Here is a 14567-nt window from a genome sequence, read left to right on the forward strand (position 1 = left end):
TCTTTCCAGGTTTGTTTAAATACAATATCTATTGTCTATCACAATGACGAAAATCACTTTGAAATATTATTACTCAATGTTCCAGTTAATGCACATTTTTTTATTAGATTTTTAACATGTATATTGCAGCGGAAATAATCGATCTTTTGGGGTTATTAATGGCCTGTGCTAGTAATTTGTTAGTGCTCTTACACTTTTAAATGTCCTTTTAATATCCGATGGTTGAAGGGTGAGTAGAATAATATCATCTCGTTATACCCAGTTTTTGTAAATGCGTATTGCGTTTACAGAGAAAACTTTTCACTGATTGTCATGGGGCGTATGAAAAAGGTAGATAACCTCTGGAGTTACCTTAGACTGCCAAAGCTTATCTACACAGCAAGTAAACTAAAAATAGTAGTACGAGTGTTTCTTCAACTATGCACAACAATGGACATTGAGAAGAATTCTTTCATTACAGTGTTTTATAGCATTCTATGGTAGAATGACATTTGAAACTTGGAATGAACTTTGGAAACTTTGGAATAAAGAGCCTGAATCCTTTGTCTTGCCATAAAGATATGTTTCATGGCATATGTTTTCTAAAAACACACAATTTCCTTATGTAAGAATAAACATTTGATACACTTTCTATGTTCACACTATTAGCATAATTTGACAAAATTGCAGCTTGATTATAAATGATGCAAAATAAAAATGGTTCACAAGTGATATTTACCATGCTTTTTACTATTAAATTAAAGATAATTACTGGTGTAATGGTGTGTAATGAAGCTTACAAAACCATGTATAATATGTTTACAATTTTTTTGCATGTAGTACTAGTAGTATGCATTGTGAACCTTTGATATGTTTAACTGAAAGAGAAATAAAACTGACTGGAAGAGTCAATTGTTATGTTCTCTTTTCCTCTCCACGCCGTCCACGGCCAATTTTTTCTCCACATTTTTCAAAAGTGTGGTGAGAAATGACCAGCACTGAAATAAGACACACAAGCAAACATCAAGCAGCAAAAGTCTGAAGGTATCTGCATATCTAATCCTAAATTTTCACTGCTTGTTCAGTTTAGTTACTTAAAAAAGGATAATGAAACAATTCCGTAACAACTTATCTATCTTGTTGTGCTTTTAAGAGGTCATTTAGGGATTGAACATTGCTTTCTTTCAGGATATTCTGCATAAGTACATTATTCTGTTCCTCTGCTCAGGGAAAGAGAACATCTGCTGCTAAAGTATTCAAGCTCTCAAACAGCATGCACAGAGACTGCAGTTAGAGCCATGGAGCGTAAAGACTCTTCTGTCATATTTGTTTTCAGCAGCATCACGCACAGCTACTGAGACCAAAAAACTCCCCCTGAATCCAGGAGGACAGTGTCTTTTCCGACAGTTTCTGTGAGTGTGAGGAGTCATTCAGCGAATGATTTCCAGTAGACTCTTTAAGATGGATTACAGTGAATTCCACCAACAATGACTTCTGTGGTAACATGCAAAGCAAGATGTCAGATTCTCAGATTGACTGATTGATGATAACATCAGAGTGTGTAACAGCAAAAGCACAAGTGTTTCATGTAGGGGAGACATTTCCGTTCCCGTTCAGGTGTGCGTTTCCCAAAAGCATCATTACCCAACTATGGTCGCAAGCTCCGTTGAACGCTGTTTCCCATAGTTGCTTTTGGGAAATGCACCCCAGAACAGTTACAAATGATGTTAAAGAACAAAAAAGCCCCAATGACAGCATCAGCACAGCATCCTTTCATTTAATATTTAAGACTACCATCTATTCCCAATTAACATGTCAATCATGTCATGTTTGGTTGGTGCTTAGTAATCTAAATGCTGTCTAATTAAACGACCATGTTGTGGCATGACTTGTTTAATGAAAAACAAGCAGCATGACATTTTCTTTAAAAACATCAATGTTTTTACACTGTTTGTGAGATGTTAGCACTCTTACCTCTATGCTGGTGCTAAGGCTGGGCAGGGTGTCTGAAGTCACCGTTGTGCTTTGAATGCTGGAGAAATCCCACAGGTTCATTGGGGGCATCACATCGGGCACTTTCACCGATTCCCCGCATCTCTGATTATCCAATAAGGTCACTTCGTAAAATTCCTGGATATCTGTTAAAAGAGAAAACATGCATTTTCAACAGGACATTTTTCTGTAATGTCATACCTGAGAGAGCTTACTAAAAAGGAAAAGCAAGATACAGGGGCCCACAAACCATTTACTGTAGACACTTATGTCACACATAAATGTATTCACTGCACAGATCATTTCATATCAAAAAAGTAATATCTGCTATTAATTCTAGCAATTGACTGCATGATTTCAAGTTCACACAGGGCGTAGTTCATCATGTGTTTCTCTAACCTTTGACAACTATAAAGTGCCCAAATTTGTGTTCAAAATTTCCATTTTAATTGTCACTTAAGTATTCAAATCCCTTTTTTACGGGGAGCTGGATACGTTTTTGAAGGTCATTCAAGGACACACTAATTGTGCAGCTTTAAAATCTTCTTCATAAATGATCAGGGTCTCTGAAGTGATTTGGTGGCTAATGGCATGCATCTATAAATACACATCCTGTAGTGAACAACAATTTAAAGATTACAAACAAGAGTGTTGACTGAAGCTGGAGGGCATGGGAGATTTAAAGGTCATTCACAGCTGTTACTACATTCATCAGGTTACAATCATAATGATACAAGGGTCAGCACGCATGGCCTCAACAAAAACAACAGATGACCTTCTTATTATGAAAATGTCTTGCATAAAGAAAATTTGAAAGCCACCACGCAGTCGTGAGTAAACAGGGCATATTTATGTATAAATGTGGCAGATAAAAAGTTCATACACTGTGACAATCAAACAAACAGAAACTGTTCACACATGCAAAAGGTTTTAAAATTAGGGAACTAGTCCCTTCCACAAGCAGAGGGGAAATGACTGTTCGAGAGAATGCCGTGCTGTGGTTGGCTATGCTGGTCGACGCACAGCCGAGAGAGAAAATAGCAGAGGGTTACAGGTCTTCTATGCATGGAAGAGATTGGGTAACAGGGCTGAAAATACATGCTGGATCACATGGAGCTTCACAGAAATGAGAATAAATATTTTTATAATGCACGCAGCTGGTGGGGGTGATTCCCTCATCTCTGGTTTCCCTGTAGAAATACTGAGTCCAGTAACTTCACAGCCCCTTTAAAAAACCACTGGCTTGTAACTGAGCTCCAACTAATGTAGTAGAATGATCATGATTTGTCCTGCTATGACCATTAATAATTTAGCATTTTTTTATATCTAGATCTGAAATGTGACTTTGGTGCCTGTATTAAGGCTGGTCAAAAAGAAAAGTTTTGTTCCACGCCACGGACACGAAAGTGTCTAATCCAGGATTTATTTCTTGAGATTAATCGCTGTTCTTTCTCTTGTCAATGGCCCTGTAAGCCTTAGAGAAGCTGGAGGCTGTCACAGAATCCTACCATTTAACATCTCACTGACCTCTCAGTCATGCAACTACTCTCAGAACAAAAGAAAGAAAGAAAGAACAACAAATACTGAATCTATTTACTGAAACTGAAACGCTAAAGTTATTCAGGTGAAATGCAATGGCCTTCATTTCACTTTCTCAAAAATATAACTTTTTTAGGGGGGAAATTATGCTAAACCATAAAAGTGCTCACTGATCACTTTCCGGAAATTGAAACACCTAACATTAAGAAACTGACATTTGTATGTGTGTCACTGTGCCATTAGTTGTTTCCATCCACCTATTTTATGCACATTTTGGTATATTGCATAAAAAATAAAATGAAATAAAATGCTGCATGGAAACGCCAAGACAAATCTAAAAATGCCCCCCCAAAAAAACTTTTGCACTTGCACAGCATTTTAAATGTTGGTTTGATCATTTTGAAATGCCTGAGCCAATGTCTGTCATCAGAATGATTTGGTATAATGACCTGCCAGAAGTGTCTCGCATGATTGTGTTTTCAAACAAAAGGCATCCAAACGCAAGATAACATGATGACAGCGTTTATTGCGCTTTGTGTGCGCGTTCTGAGACGCAAGTCATTTATGATGTAAGGAAAAAAAGAGCCACAGTGGCTTCCCCGATTGCAACAACCTCCATATATTTTGTGCCAGTTTGATGATTTTGTTTTCCTGAACAAATGGAATGGAAACAAATGCTTTATTCAAAGTTAAATGTGCAACTTTGGATGAAAACATAGCTACTGACTGACATTATTCCAAAGCATGTCTTGTTTATAACATGTATGACATTTGACAGCAGGTAATGTGACAACTCTGTTAAGGGATACTTCACCCAAAAATGTCATTAATTACTCACCCTCATGTCGTTCCAAACCCGTAAGACTTTCCATTCATCTTCAGAACACAAATTAAGATCTTTTTGATTAAATCTTAAAGAGCATTCTGTCTCTCTGGTGACAGCTACAGAATTACAACTTTGACGCTTCAAAAAGTTTATAAAGAGTTCGTAAAACTTACCCATATTAATTTAGTGGTTTAGTCCTAATTTAGTGAAGAGACTGGATCACTGTATATAATGAACAGATTGAATTTAGACTTTTATTCACATATAAACATTCATCAACACATCAGTTTTGGTAAACGGAAGCTCAAGCATGTTTGCTTTAAGTGTGAGAACCAATGAGGTTCATTCTCGTGTTACGAAGCACATTTGAGCTTCAGCAAGAACCAATGAGATTCATTCTCGTGTTATGCAGCACGTTTGCTGCAAATTAAATTTAAATTCAAATCAAATCTGGATTAAAATTTGGACTAAACTGTTCAATTCATATGGATTAGTTTTACGATCTCTTCATGAACTTTTTGAAGCGTCAAAGTGTCCGTTGTGTACGTTGAATCACTCAGATTTCATCAAAAAGGTCTTAATTTGTATTCCGAAGATCAACGTAAGTCTAACGGGTTTGGATTTGGAACGACATGAGGGCAAGTAATTAATGACAGAATTTTCATTTTTGGGCGAACTAACCCTTTAACGTGTTAAGAAATAGAAAAAGAATTGTAGAACACAAAATGTCAAGTGCATCTTCAGATTGGCAACCGACCAGTCCAAAAGTAAGTGGGGGTGAGATGGGATGGGATGAGATGAGAACAAACTATGCTATCTTACTGAAAACAATCTGGGACGCATAAATCAAAGGACCTAACGATTTTTCAAGTGCTGAATCATCATGCATCAAACAAATTAAAAATGCATTATATAAGAGTGTGCATTTACACAGCACTCTAGCTGAGTCAGCTGCAATATCTGAGCAAAATATTTCATAACTTCATCTGTAAACCTCATTGAAGCACATCAGGAAGCAGATGGTGAAAACCCCTCTATCAATCGCGTACGGTTATGCTGAACAAGTATGTTTGAAGTATACTTTTTGTATTTTTAGAGTAGTAAATTAGTGTTTGAGTTTAGTTTGCTCCATCCATGGCAGCTCTCTTACATGTGGATTGCAGGGCTCCCAAATTTAAGTATGCCAATATTAGAGTAGCCTAAACAAGCATATGCGTTTACACTTTGCCAAGTTTCGCCTTGCATTTGTCTCAAATAAGCTCCGCTTACAGAAGGGAAACTATGGACCAACAGCCAAAAGTGATTTTCGGATGAAACTACTTTTCCCTGGTCTGGTAAATTTGTATTTCTCAAATTTGTTAACCCTGAAATCGAATCGTGTTTTCTCCACACAACCTCGGTAAAAACTATAGAGCAAACTATCAACTGACTCCGGGGGAAAATCTGTGAGAAATCTAATCTGTCCAGATATGAGTGTCTGAGACTGCGGTGTATGATTTTTTTTGCTAATTTATTTTTATCTTCATTGAACACTGTAATTACAATTACATTTCTCAATGCGCTTTTGACCTTTTTGCCAACTTTCTGAGTAAAATAACAGTTAGTGGCTTGCGTACTGCTGGAATCCTATCTGACAAGAAGAGAGTTCGATTGCAAACTGCTAAAAAAAAAGCCACTGGAGCAGCAGTGTGAGGTATGATCATCTTCTTAATTAATTTCTCCACTCAATAAAGTACATTTATATTTAATCATTTAGCAGACGCTTTTATCCAAAGTGACTTACAAATGAGGAGAGCAACAGAAGCAACCAAACCAACAATAGGGAAACAATATGCAATTGCTGTGACCAGTCCCCAGTTAGTCCAGCACAGTACATGTAAATGGATATAAAATAGTAAGTGTTAGTATTAATGGGTCAAGTGTTGATGAAAAAGATGCGTCTTCAGCATTTTCTTGAAAATGGCTCAGCAGCTCGGGTTGAGTTAAGTACATAACGTAATAATTATAATCACATATATAAATTGTTCATTTGAATGAGTTTTGTGACGCAAATATCCAGAGCACATTACCTTCTGTAATCCCCACAGACCACAACCAGACACAGAAATCCCAATCCCATCCCAATCAGTACATCGCAGACGTCCTCCGTTAATAATTAATAATAACCCAAACATCATCTGGAAAACCAATCATGTTCAAATTGTGCTTAAAAGCATATTTCTCACATCAGGCCTGATGACTCCAAAGCAATCTGTGTGTTCTAGCAGATTTAAACAGTATGGTCTGTCAACAACATTGCTGAACTAAGGCTTTTGGTCAGCCAGGATAAAACATGCATATGATGAATAAAAAAAGTAATAACCAGTGAGGTTATGAGTTAGATCTTTAATCTGGTCTCTGTGGCAAATCAGTCTGGCATCTGATGAAGTTATGATTGAAGGAGCAAATTACTAATGAGCATGAATTTATGAGTGAGGAGCTCTGTTTTAATCATTGTTTGAGAATCAGTATTAAGAGGTTAATACTGCCCTTAGTATAATACCAATGTCATTACGAGGCCTTCTGTTTATTCATGTCAGTTCAGTGACCCCATCCATGCTCTGAGAGAACGTAATGTGCATGATAAAAATGGAGCTCTAACACTTTTAATCGCTGCCTATTTTAGTAGTACTACCATGTAACATGACCGAGTTGTTATAGTACAAATGGTCTTGTTTTACGTGATCTTTATAATACCAGAAGAAAAAACAGCTAATGTAAAATGTAAATGACAGTGGATTCATAATAGGATGCAAAAAGCAAAAGATCTGTAACTGGACTTAATCTCCTTAAGTTTGTGTGGATGTTTGATTGGAGATCCGCTCTGAGCCAATCAAAACAGAGGTGTAACTCATTCCCAGGTTTCTCAGAGTCTCATGTTCACTTTTCTCCCTCCAGAATGAGATCTGTGGTAAGGCAGCCCTTAAACAGAGTGCTGTATTGACGTCCGATTAACAGACCTCTGCAGCCACAGGATAGAGTTTCCCCAGTTCACAGAGCCTGCCGGGTCTCTTTACCTCTGACACATGTCTTCATTTTCTGATGGCTCATTTACAGACTATGCTATGTTGATGCTTTCTGTAGGAAATTAATAAAATAATTGTGATATTCTTTGGAGATTACAATAATTTACAAGACCACAATCAGCCACATAAGGAAATCATTTTAAAATACACTACCAGTCAAAGGTTTGGGATCGGTAAGATTTTTTATGTTTTTAAAAGAAGTCTCTTCTGCTCACCAAGCCTGAATTTATTTGATTAAAAATACAGGGGGATTAAAAATAACTTTTTTATTTTAATATATATTAAAATGTAATTTATTCCTGTGATCAAAGCTGAATGTTCAGCATCATGATTTCAGTCTTCAGTGTTACATGATTCTTCAGAAATCATTCTAATATGATGATTTGATGCTCAAAAAAACATTAATTTCATTTCATAATGCATTTTTCAACATTCATTCATTCATTAACAATGTTGAAAACAGCTGTGTACAATTGTTTTCAGGATTCTTTGATGAATAGAAAGTTCAAAAGAACAGCATTTATTTTAAATAGAATCTTTTGTAACATTATAAATGTCTTTACTGTAACTTTTGATCAATTTAATTCATCCTTGATGAATAAAAGTATCGATTTATTTTATTTCTTTCCCCCAAAAAATCTAATAAAAATTCTTACTGACCCCAAACTTTTGAACGGTAGTGTATAATGTTACAAACGTTTTGTATTTCAGATAAATGTTGTTCTTTTGAACTTTCTATTCATCAAATAATCCTGAAATAAAAATGTAATTAACTGTTTTCAACATTGATTATATGAGAAATGTTTCTTGAGCATCAAATCATCATATTAGAATGATTTCTGAAGAATCATGTGACACTGAAGACTGGTGTAATGATGCTGAAAATTCAGCTTTGATCACAGGAATAAATTACACTTTACTATATATTCACATAGAAAACAGCCTGTTTTAAATTGTAATAATATTTCACAATATCACTGGGGTTTTTTGTATTTGTAATCAAATAAATGCAGCCTTGGCGAGCAGAAGTCTTATTTTAAAAACATAAAAAATCCCGATCCCACACTTTTGACTGGTAGTGTATATTATTGCTTTTTTGGCTAGCTTGACGCTTTCCCAAGTGATTACAGTGTGATTTAGGAGATGCTTCCCATCTACTTGAGGAAGTGATTTTTATCCATTACATATTCTGTTTCAAGCAGGAGTCGCAGGACCTCTGAATAAAGATTAGGAAAAGATATCAGCCTGCCTGTGTGATATCAGATTCACCACTCCAGCTCTTTATGAAGCACTAAGAGCTTTTTTTTTAAAAAAGGTTCTTCTGTGTGTGAATAGAAAACCTGGCCATTATCTACTTTAGGTAATGTGATTTAATCTTACCCCTACTCTGAGTCTCATTTTCAAAACAATTAACTAGGAACTCGTGAGGCGGGTGTGTTCTGTCAAGGGTAAACCTGGTCTGTCTTGTGACCCACATTTTGCATGCAGGAGGAGACCTGCCCTGCTCTGGTTAACTCTTCTTCTCTGGCATCCTGAGAGGGATCTTAAGGCTCTAATCATTGAGAGACATGCACCGAGTCTGCATGCGCTGCTCTCTCAGAGAAACCGTCGTAAATCATCCGCCTACGGATTAGGACTAGGGTAATCATGTCAACAGACGGATTACATTTTGTTTGTCCTTTAAAATACATATCTGAGGAAAAGTCAAATTGGAATCCGTCACTCCAATGCATTTTTCATTAGCGGCACTCTTAAGAACACGTGTGCATGCAGGACATATACGTGTAGAGGGATTTCTGCGCGTGAACGAGGCTACGCATGAGGATGATTACACGTATGTTGTATGAACTTATCCAGCAATGTTGAGCACAACGATTCATCATGGCAGCTTAGAGTAAGACGGTTTTCTGAGATACAGAACAGTGAGGCACACAGTGCTCTGGCCTGGACAACAGAAGCAGATATTTACAACTTGCGTGCCTTGTGAAATGCAATTAAAATGTTTGCAATGTTCCCCCTGTCTCTAAGTTGGCTTTTCATACATGAGTGAAATACATTCACAAAGAGGAAGCTATACCAGTCTTTATCCTAAAACAAGAGCATTTCAACAGACAAACCTAAACAAGTAACCAAGCATGCCTACAGTAGCACTCTCAAGCAATAAAACATTCATGCTTTTTGTTGTTGTTTTTTTTCAAAAGAATTGGAAACAGGGGATTGAGTTATTACAGGAAGCCTCCACACCTTGAGGGTCAAACACAGGAAGACGCAGGCACACGGCCAGTCAAACCCCAGAGAAACTCAAACTGGCTGTTCAGCATTCCTCGAGGTTGCTTTGTTTGCCTAGTTTGCAACAGCTTGCCTAAGACAGTGGTTCCCAAACTAGGGTATGTGAGGTGACGGAGGGAGTGCGCAAACAAAACGCTGAGGCAAAATGCCGCCTCTAATGTAAAAACAGGAAAACGGTAGTGCCGTGAAAGGTAAAATGACATGACATCCAATCAAATTAAATCATCTTTGCTGTCAAAAACTGCCTGCATCCACACAAGCAGCATGCATATGGGTTGGTTGATAGGTTGCGTGCAGAGTATGTTGCCTTAGCAAATCGCACTACATTCAAAAACTACATAGAATACTGTCTAACAGTATGGCAGCTCTGTCAAAGCTTCGACGTCGGTTAGAAACCTGGGTGTGCTCTTTAATACCAATCTTTCATTTGAAAGTCTCGTTTCTAGCATCTGTAAAACTGCATTCTTCCATCTTAAAAATATATCTAAATTACGTCATATGCTCTCAATGACAAATGCAGAACAATTAGTTCATGCGTTCATAACATCAAGGCTAGATTATTGTAATGCTATTATGGGTGGTTGCCCTGTACGCTTAATAAACAAACTACAGCTGATCCAAAACGCAGCAGCTCGAGTTCTTACCAAAACCTGGAAGTATGACCATATTAGCCCGGTTCTGTCAACACTGCACTGGCTTCCTATTAAACATCGAATACATTTTAAAATATTGGTGATTACTTACAAAGCACTAAATGGTTTAGCTCCCCAGTACTTGAGTGAGCTCTTAACGCATTATAGTCCTTCACGTTTATTGCGATCTCAAAATTCCGGCCAGTTGATAATACCTAGAATATCAAAATCGACTACTGGTGGTAGATCCTTTTCCTATTTAGCACCAAAACTCTGGAACAATCTTCCTAACATTGTCCGTGAAGCAGACACACTCTGTCAGTTCAAATCAAGACTAAAAACACATCTCTTTAACCTAGCATACACATAACACATTATAGACTTCTATAATTCAATGTTAGGCTGCCGGATTAGGTCAGCCGGAACCGGGAACACTTCACATAAATCCTGATGTACTTGTTACATCATAAGAAGAATGGCGTCTACAATAATATTAGTCTCTCTGTTTATCCCGAGGTTTACCGCAGTCCGCCGGATCCAGGGCTGATGAAGGACCTGCGCCTGGACGCGACGACAGCGCAGTCCTTAAGTGTCAACTAGCCTAGTCTCTCCCCTGTGAAGGCCTTTAACTCTGTACAGATAAAAATAGTTGTCAAAATAGTTCCCGTTCACACGGCTACGTGGAAGCGATAAATAATTCTGCAGATGAGCGGGCCGGAGTGCGTTAAGGGTTTTCTGTTAGAGCGGTGTCGTGTTAGCAGCCCCTAAGTTAATAACTAATGATCTCTGGAAGTGAAGCAACGGAAGTGAATCAATCAAAACTAACTTTAGCTGGACAATAACTCTATTCTAGAGCTGCTGTAAAGCCAAAACAATCTCTGTTACTTTAATTTCCTATTATCACTGTAAAGCTGCTTTGAAATATTGTTAAAAGCACTATATAAATGAAGGTGACTTGACTTGACTACATTACTGTGGTTCTCGACAATGTACCTTTGTAAAAATGGGGTTTTAGCACTTACTAGCATGACAAACAAATATAGACACAGACTGTGCATAGAGATCGATTTAAGACTCAAACTCGACACAAAAACACACCCTGTGTGAGTTCGAGTTTTTAATGTTGATAACATATTTTACGAGTAAGGATGCAATTTTCCAAGAATATCCACATGATTGCAAATGTGATATTTATTTTATCCAACAGTTCAACAATGAAAAAGGACATTTTAAATTATGTACATTAAACAGTATTGCTTGCTCTATTTCTAAACAAAATAATAGTTCAAACAAATTCCGCAGCAGAACTGGTGTGCCTCTCAAAGCAGAAGAACAAATCTGCGGCTTTGAACGAATCGGGAGAGTCGATGATTCAATGACCCATTCATAAATACAGCCAGCCGCTTGCTTCGTTACTGAATGAATAAATGAATGAATGAATGAATGAATGAATGAACGAACGAACGAATGAACAAATCATTAAGACAGTGACTTGCCACCACTTACTGGCAGTTTTAGTTTGATATTTAAAAGTATCACTTCATTTGCCATAATTTCATATTTCTCTATTTAACTTTTTTTTTACTTAAAACATTGTCATAACATTATTTACACCATTGTAATTGAATTCATGCCACTGAGCAAGATTCAACTAAATAGGCTACATCTAGATGCAAATGCAGTGCAAAGATAGCTTTTGTTGATACTGATTTCAGTCAAATTGTTGATGTAGTTTAATTCATTGCTTTATTTATTATATTAATAATTAAATGAATGGAATTTTAAGAATTTTATATTAAACATGACATACATTTAATAGGTTTAGAAAATCTTTGTTTTAATAAAGATAAAAAAAAAAAAATTTGCACCTAAAAGCAATTTAAGGGGCAAAATATTGTCCCTTCACGGAAAAGTTGTGAAAGCAGTCTAAGTGGAAGAGAGAACGTAAACGCAGAAGGATCTTAAATGCCTCCGGGGGTATGCCAGTCTAAAAAGTTTGGAAACCACTTGGTTTTATTATATTGACACGTTTTATTATAGTTGGCAAGGGGCAACAGATGAAAATTAGCCTATTGGGTTACCTCTGGCTTATGTACAGTGTCTGACTGTTGATTGATGTGCACTGTCCCTATCAAAAATAAATAAATAAGAAAACTAAGAGACACTGTCTTGTGGCTCCTCAAAACAAACTGCAAGATAAATGAATGCATACAGATCTTTTTATACAAGAACATCCTCAGATAATACTTTAAACAATAGTTTACACTGCTTCGAAGTATTTACCATTCACAGCACAGTGTTAGGTACCCTTTAGTATCACAGTCGCCTACATGTCAGAAGTTCTCACCCCTCTGAAACGGGGCAATAGCCATTAAATGACAGTATAGCTCGAGTAACACGCAGCCCTGGTTGGCTTTTACTACTCAACACATCTGTGCAATGACAAGCTCTCACAAACTTTTGGAGGGAAAATGTCACAAGCAACCTCCACACACTGAATATGAACCCTTCATAAATGAAAAACAGATACTGAAAATATCCTACAGGGCTCCAAACAAAGTTTAGTCAATGTCATGTGTCCCCTTTGTGAAATAAGATAGTAAGTAACATTAAAATTAGACAGACAGACAGACAGATGACAGATAGACAGATAGATAGATGATCACAGCATGACACAGTACTTTCATTATGACTAGGGAAGTGCTGAATGACACAGTGTAGTACCTATAAGCGCCTGGAAGAGGTTACTCTGGAAGATGTCGATGACTCTCTGGATGGAGTTTCTCAGTTGTCTGTCTTCAGTGTTACTGAGTTTTGACCGGTATTCCTCCAGCAGTAACAGAGCCCGCTGTGCATCTATACAGAGCAGACAGAAGGTTGTCATTAATTACATAAATAACGTTACACGAGAGTATAACGCAGAAAATATTTTAAAACTCGTCTCTACGTTTGCCGTCTTAAGAAGTCTAATAGAGCCTAAATAAGTGGTATATGACTTTGGTATAAGTTTTAAAACCTATGTGGTGATGACTGGACAAAACAAAAATGTATGACCGGTCTTATTTCCAAAGAATTTTACAGTTTAGGTTAGTTTCAGTTACCTAAGAGATACAGTGCGGTATAAGAAATTATATTAATATTTTACAGTCTGAAAGAAGTGACTTACCAGCTCCGGTGCCAGATTGTGTAAAAGTATATCCGAAGTGTATCTCACCTTTTTTTCTGACTGGCATGTTTCGGTTGGGCTCGTGCACGATAACCAATCCAGCAGAGCTCGCGACAGAAATGAACAAAACACGCAATGATAAAACCAACGCTCCTCACCCAACACGAGTGCGTCCAGAGTGTCAGAGGGGGGTAAGTCGGACGCAGTTGGCATGAAACTCTAATGTTTATCCGGTAAAAAACATGAGGACGGTTCGGGCTGATATGAAAACGAGCCGTTTGGTTGTAGAGTCGAGCGCGAGCTGCACTTCTTTAACCCGACAGTCGAGCTTTACTCCACTGACAGCCCTGCGTTTCCATTCAAAACACACACAGACGCTGCGATTCAGGCTCCGCCGCCAATCTGCTCCGCGGCTGCGGGGGAAAAACTGAACATATGTCGCCGCCAGTTGCAGGAGGGCTTCCAAAAAAAAACTCCCCAAACTGCAAATATACACCTCCCTCCCTGCGCGTGAGCTTGCAAGGGCTCAGTGTCAACACAAGCGGTTCAAATCCTCACGTCCGCAGGTTTTCCTCATTCTTCTTCGCCTTCGGAGGAATGAGGATTGTTTTCCTAAACGTCAAACTTCTTTTCGTTATCTCCTCCTCCTTTTTTTTTCTTCTTCCTATGTGTCAGAAATTCCAAACTTTCCTCCAAAATGGCGTCCCAGGGTTGGAAGAATGTCACGTGATTCTAGACCCTACCCTTGACCGCCCAATCATGGGACTGAGCTACCTTTCAGCTCAGGGTTGGGAAGGTGAGACTTCACACTTTCTTAAAGGAGACTCACTACTGACTCAAGCAGGCTAGTGGTGTAAACAAGGGTCCATATGAGGATATAGGCTCTTACAAGTAAATATTGTGATTGAACATTGCTATGCCTAGATTGTGTTTCCAATCCAAATGAAACATGCACGGTTATGACACCGGCTTTGACTTAACAATCCACTGCCGAGAAGTTGTAGTAGTTGTTTACGTGGAAGCTCAGCTGAGGAGGCATTATGTAAAGCCACACACAAACTGATCTTGAGATGTGGCTT

At 37.8% G+C, this 14567-nt stretch overlaps 1 protein-coding gene across 26 annotated transcripts in view; it reads right to left on the reverse strand.

Moving 5' to 3' along the window:
* dlg1b (discs large MAGUK scaffold protein 1b) overlaps window positions 1-14273 on the reverse strand; it is a 115864-nt gene extending 101591 nt beyond the window's left edge. For 12 of the 26 annotated variants that reach the window (XM_084411720.1, XM_084411703.1, XM_084411705.1 and 9 more), the window contains exons 1-3: window positions 13489-14187; window positions 13047-13178; window positions 1954-2117 (exon numbers count right to left, since the gene is read on the reverse strand). In XM_084411720.1, the coding sequence (XP_084267846.1) occupies window positions 1954-2117; window positions 13047-13178; window positions 13489-13555 (363 nt within the window). In that variant the 5' untranslated portion in view covers window positions 13556-14187. Of the gene's footprint in view, window positions 1-1953; window positions 2118-13046; window positions 13179-13488 lie in introns of all 26 variants that reach the window. The other 14 variants (XM_084411712.1, XM_084411710.1, XM_084411709.1 and 11 more) reach the window with 5 other exon arrangements.
* Window positions 14274-14567: the final 294 nt, after the last annotated feature.

The sequence above is a fragment of the Rutilus rutilus genome (genome assembly GCF_951802725.1).
Source record: "Rutilus rutilus genome assembly, chromosome: 6".
In the NCBI taxonomy this organism is placed as follows: domain Eukaryota; kingdom Metazoa; phylum Chordata; class Actinopteri; order Cypriniformes; family Leuciscidae; genus Rutilus; species Rutilus rutilus.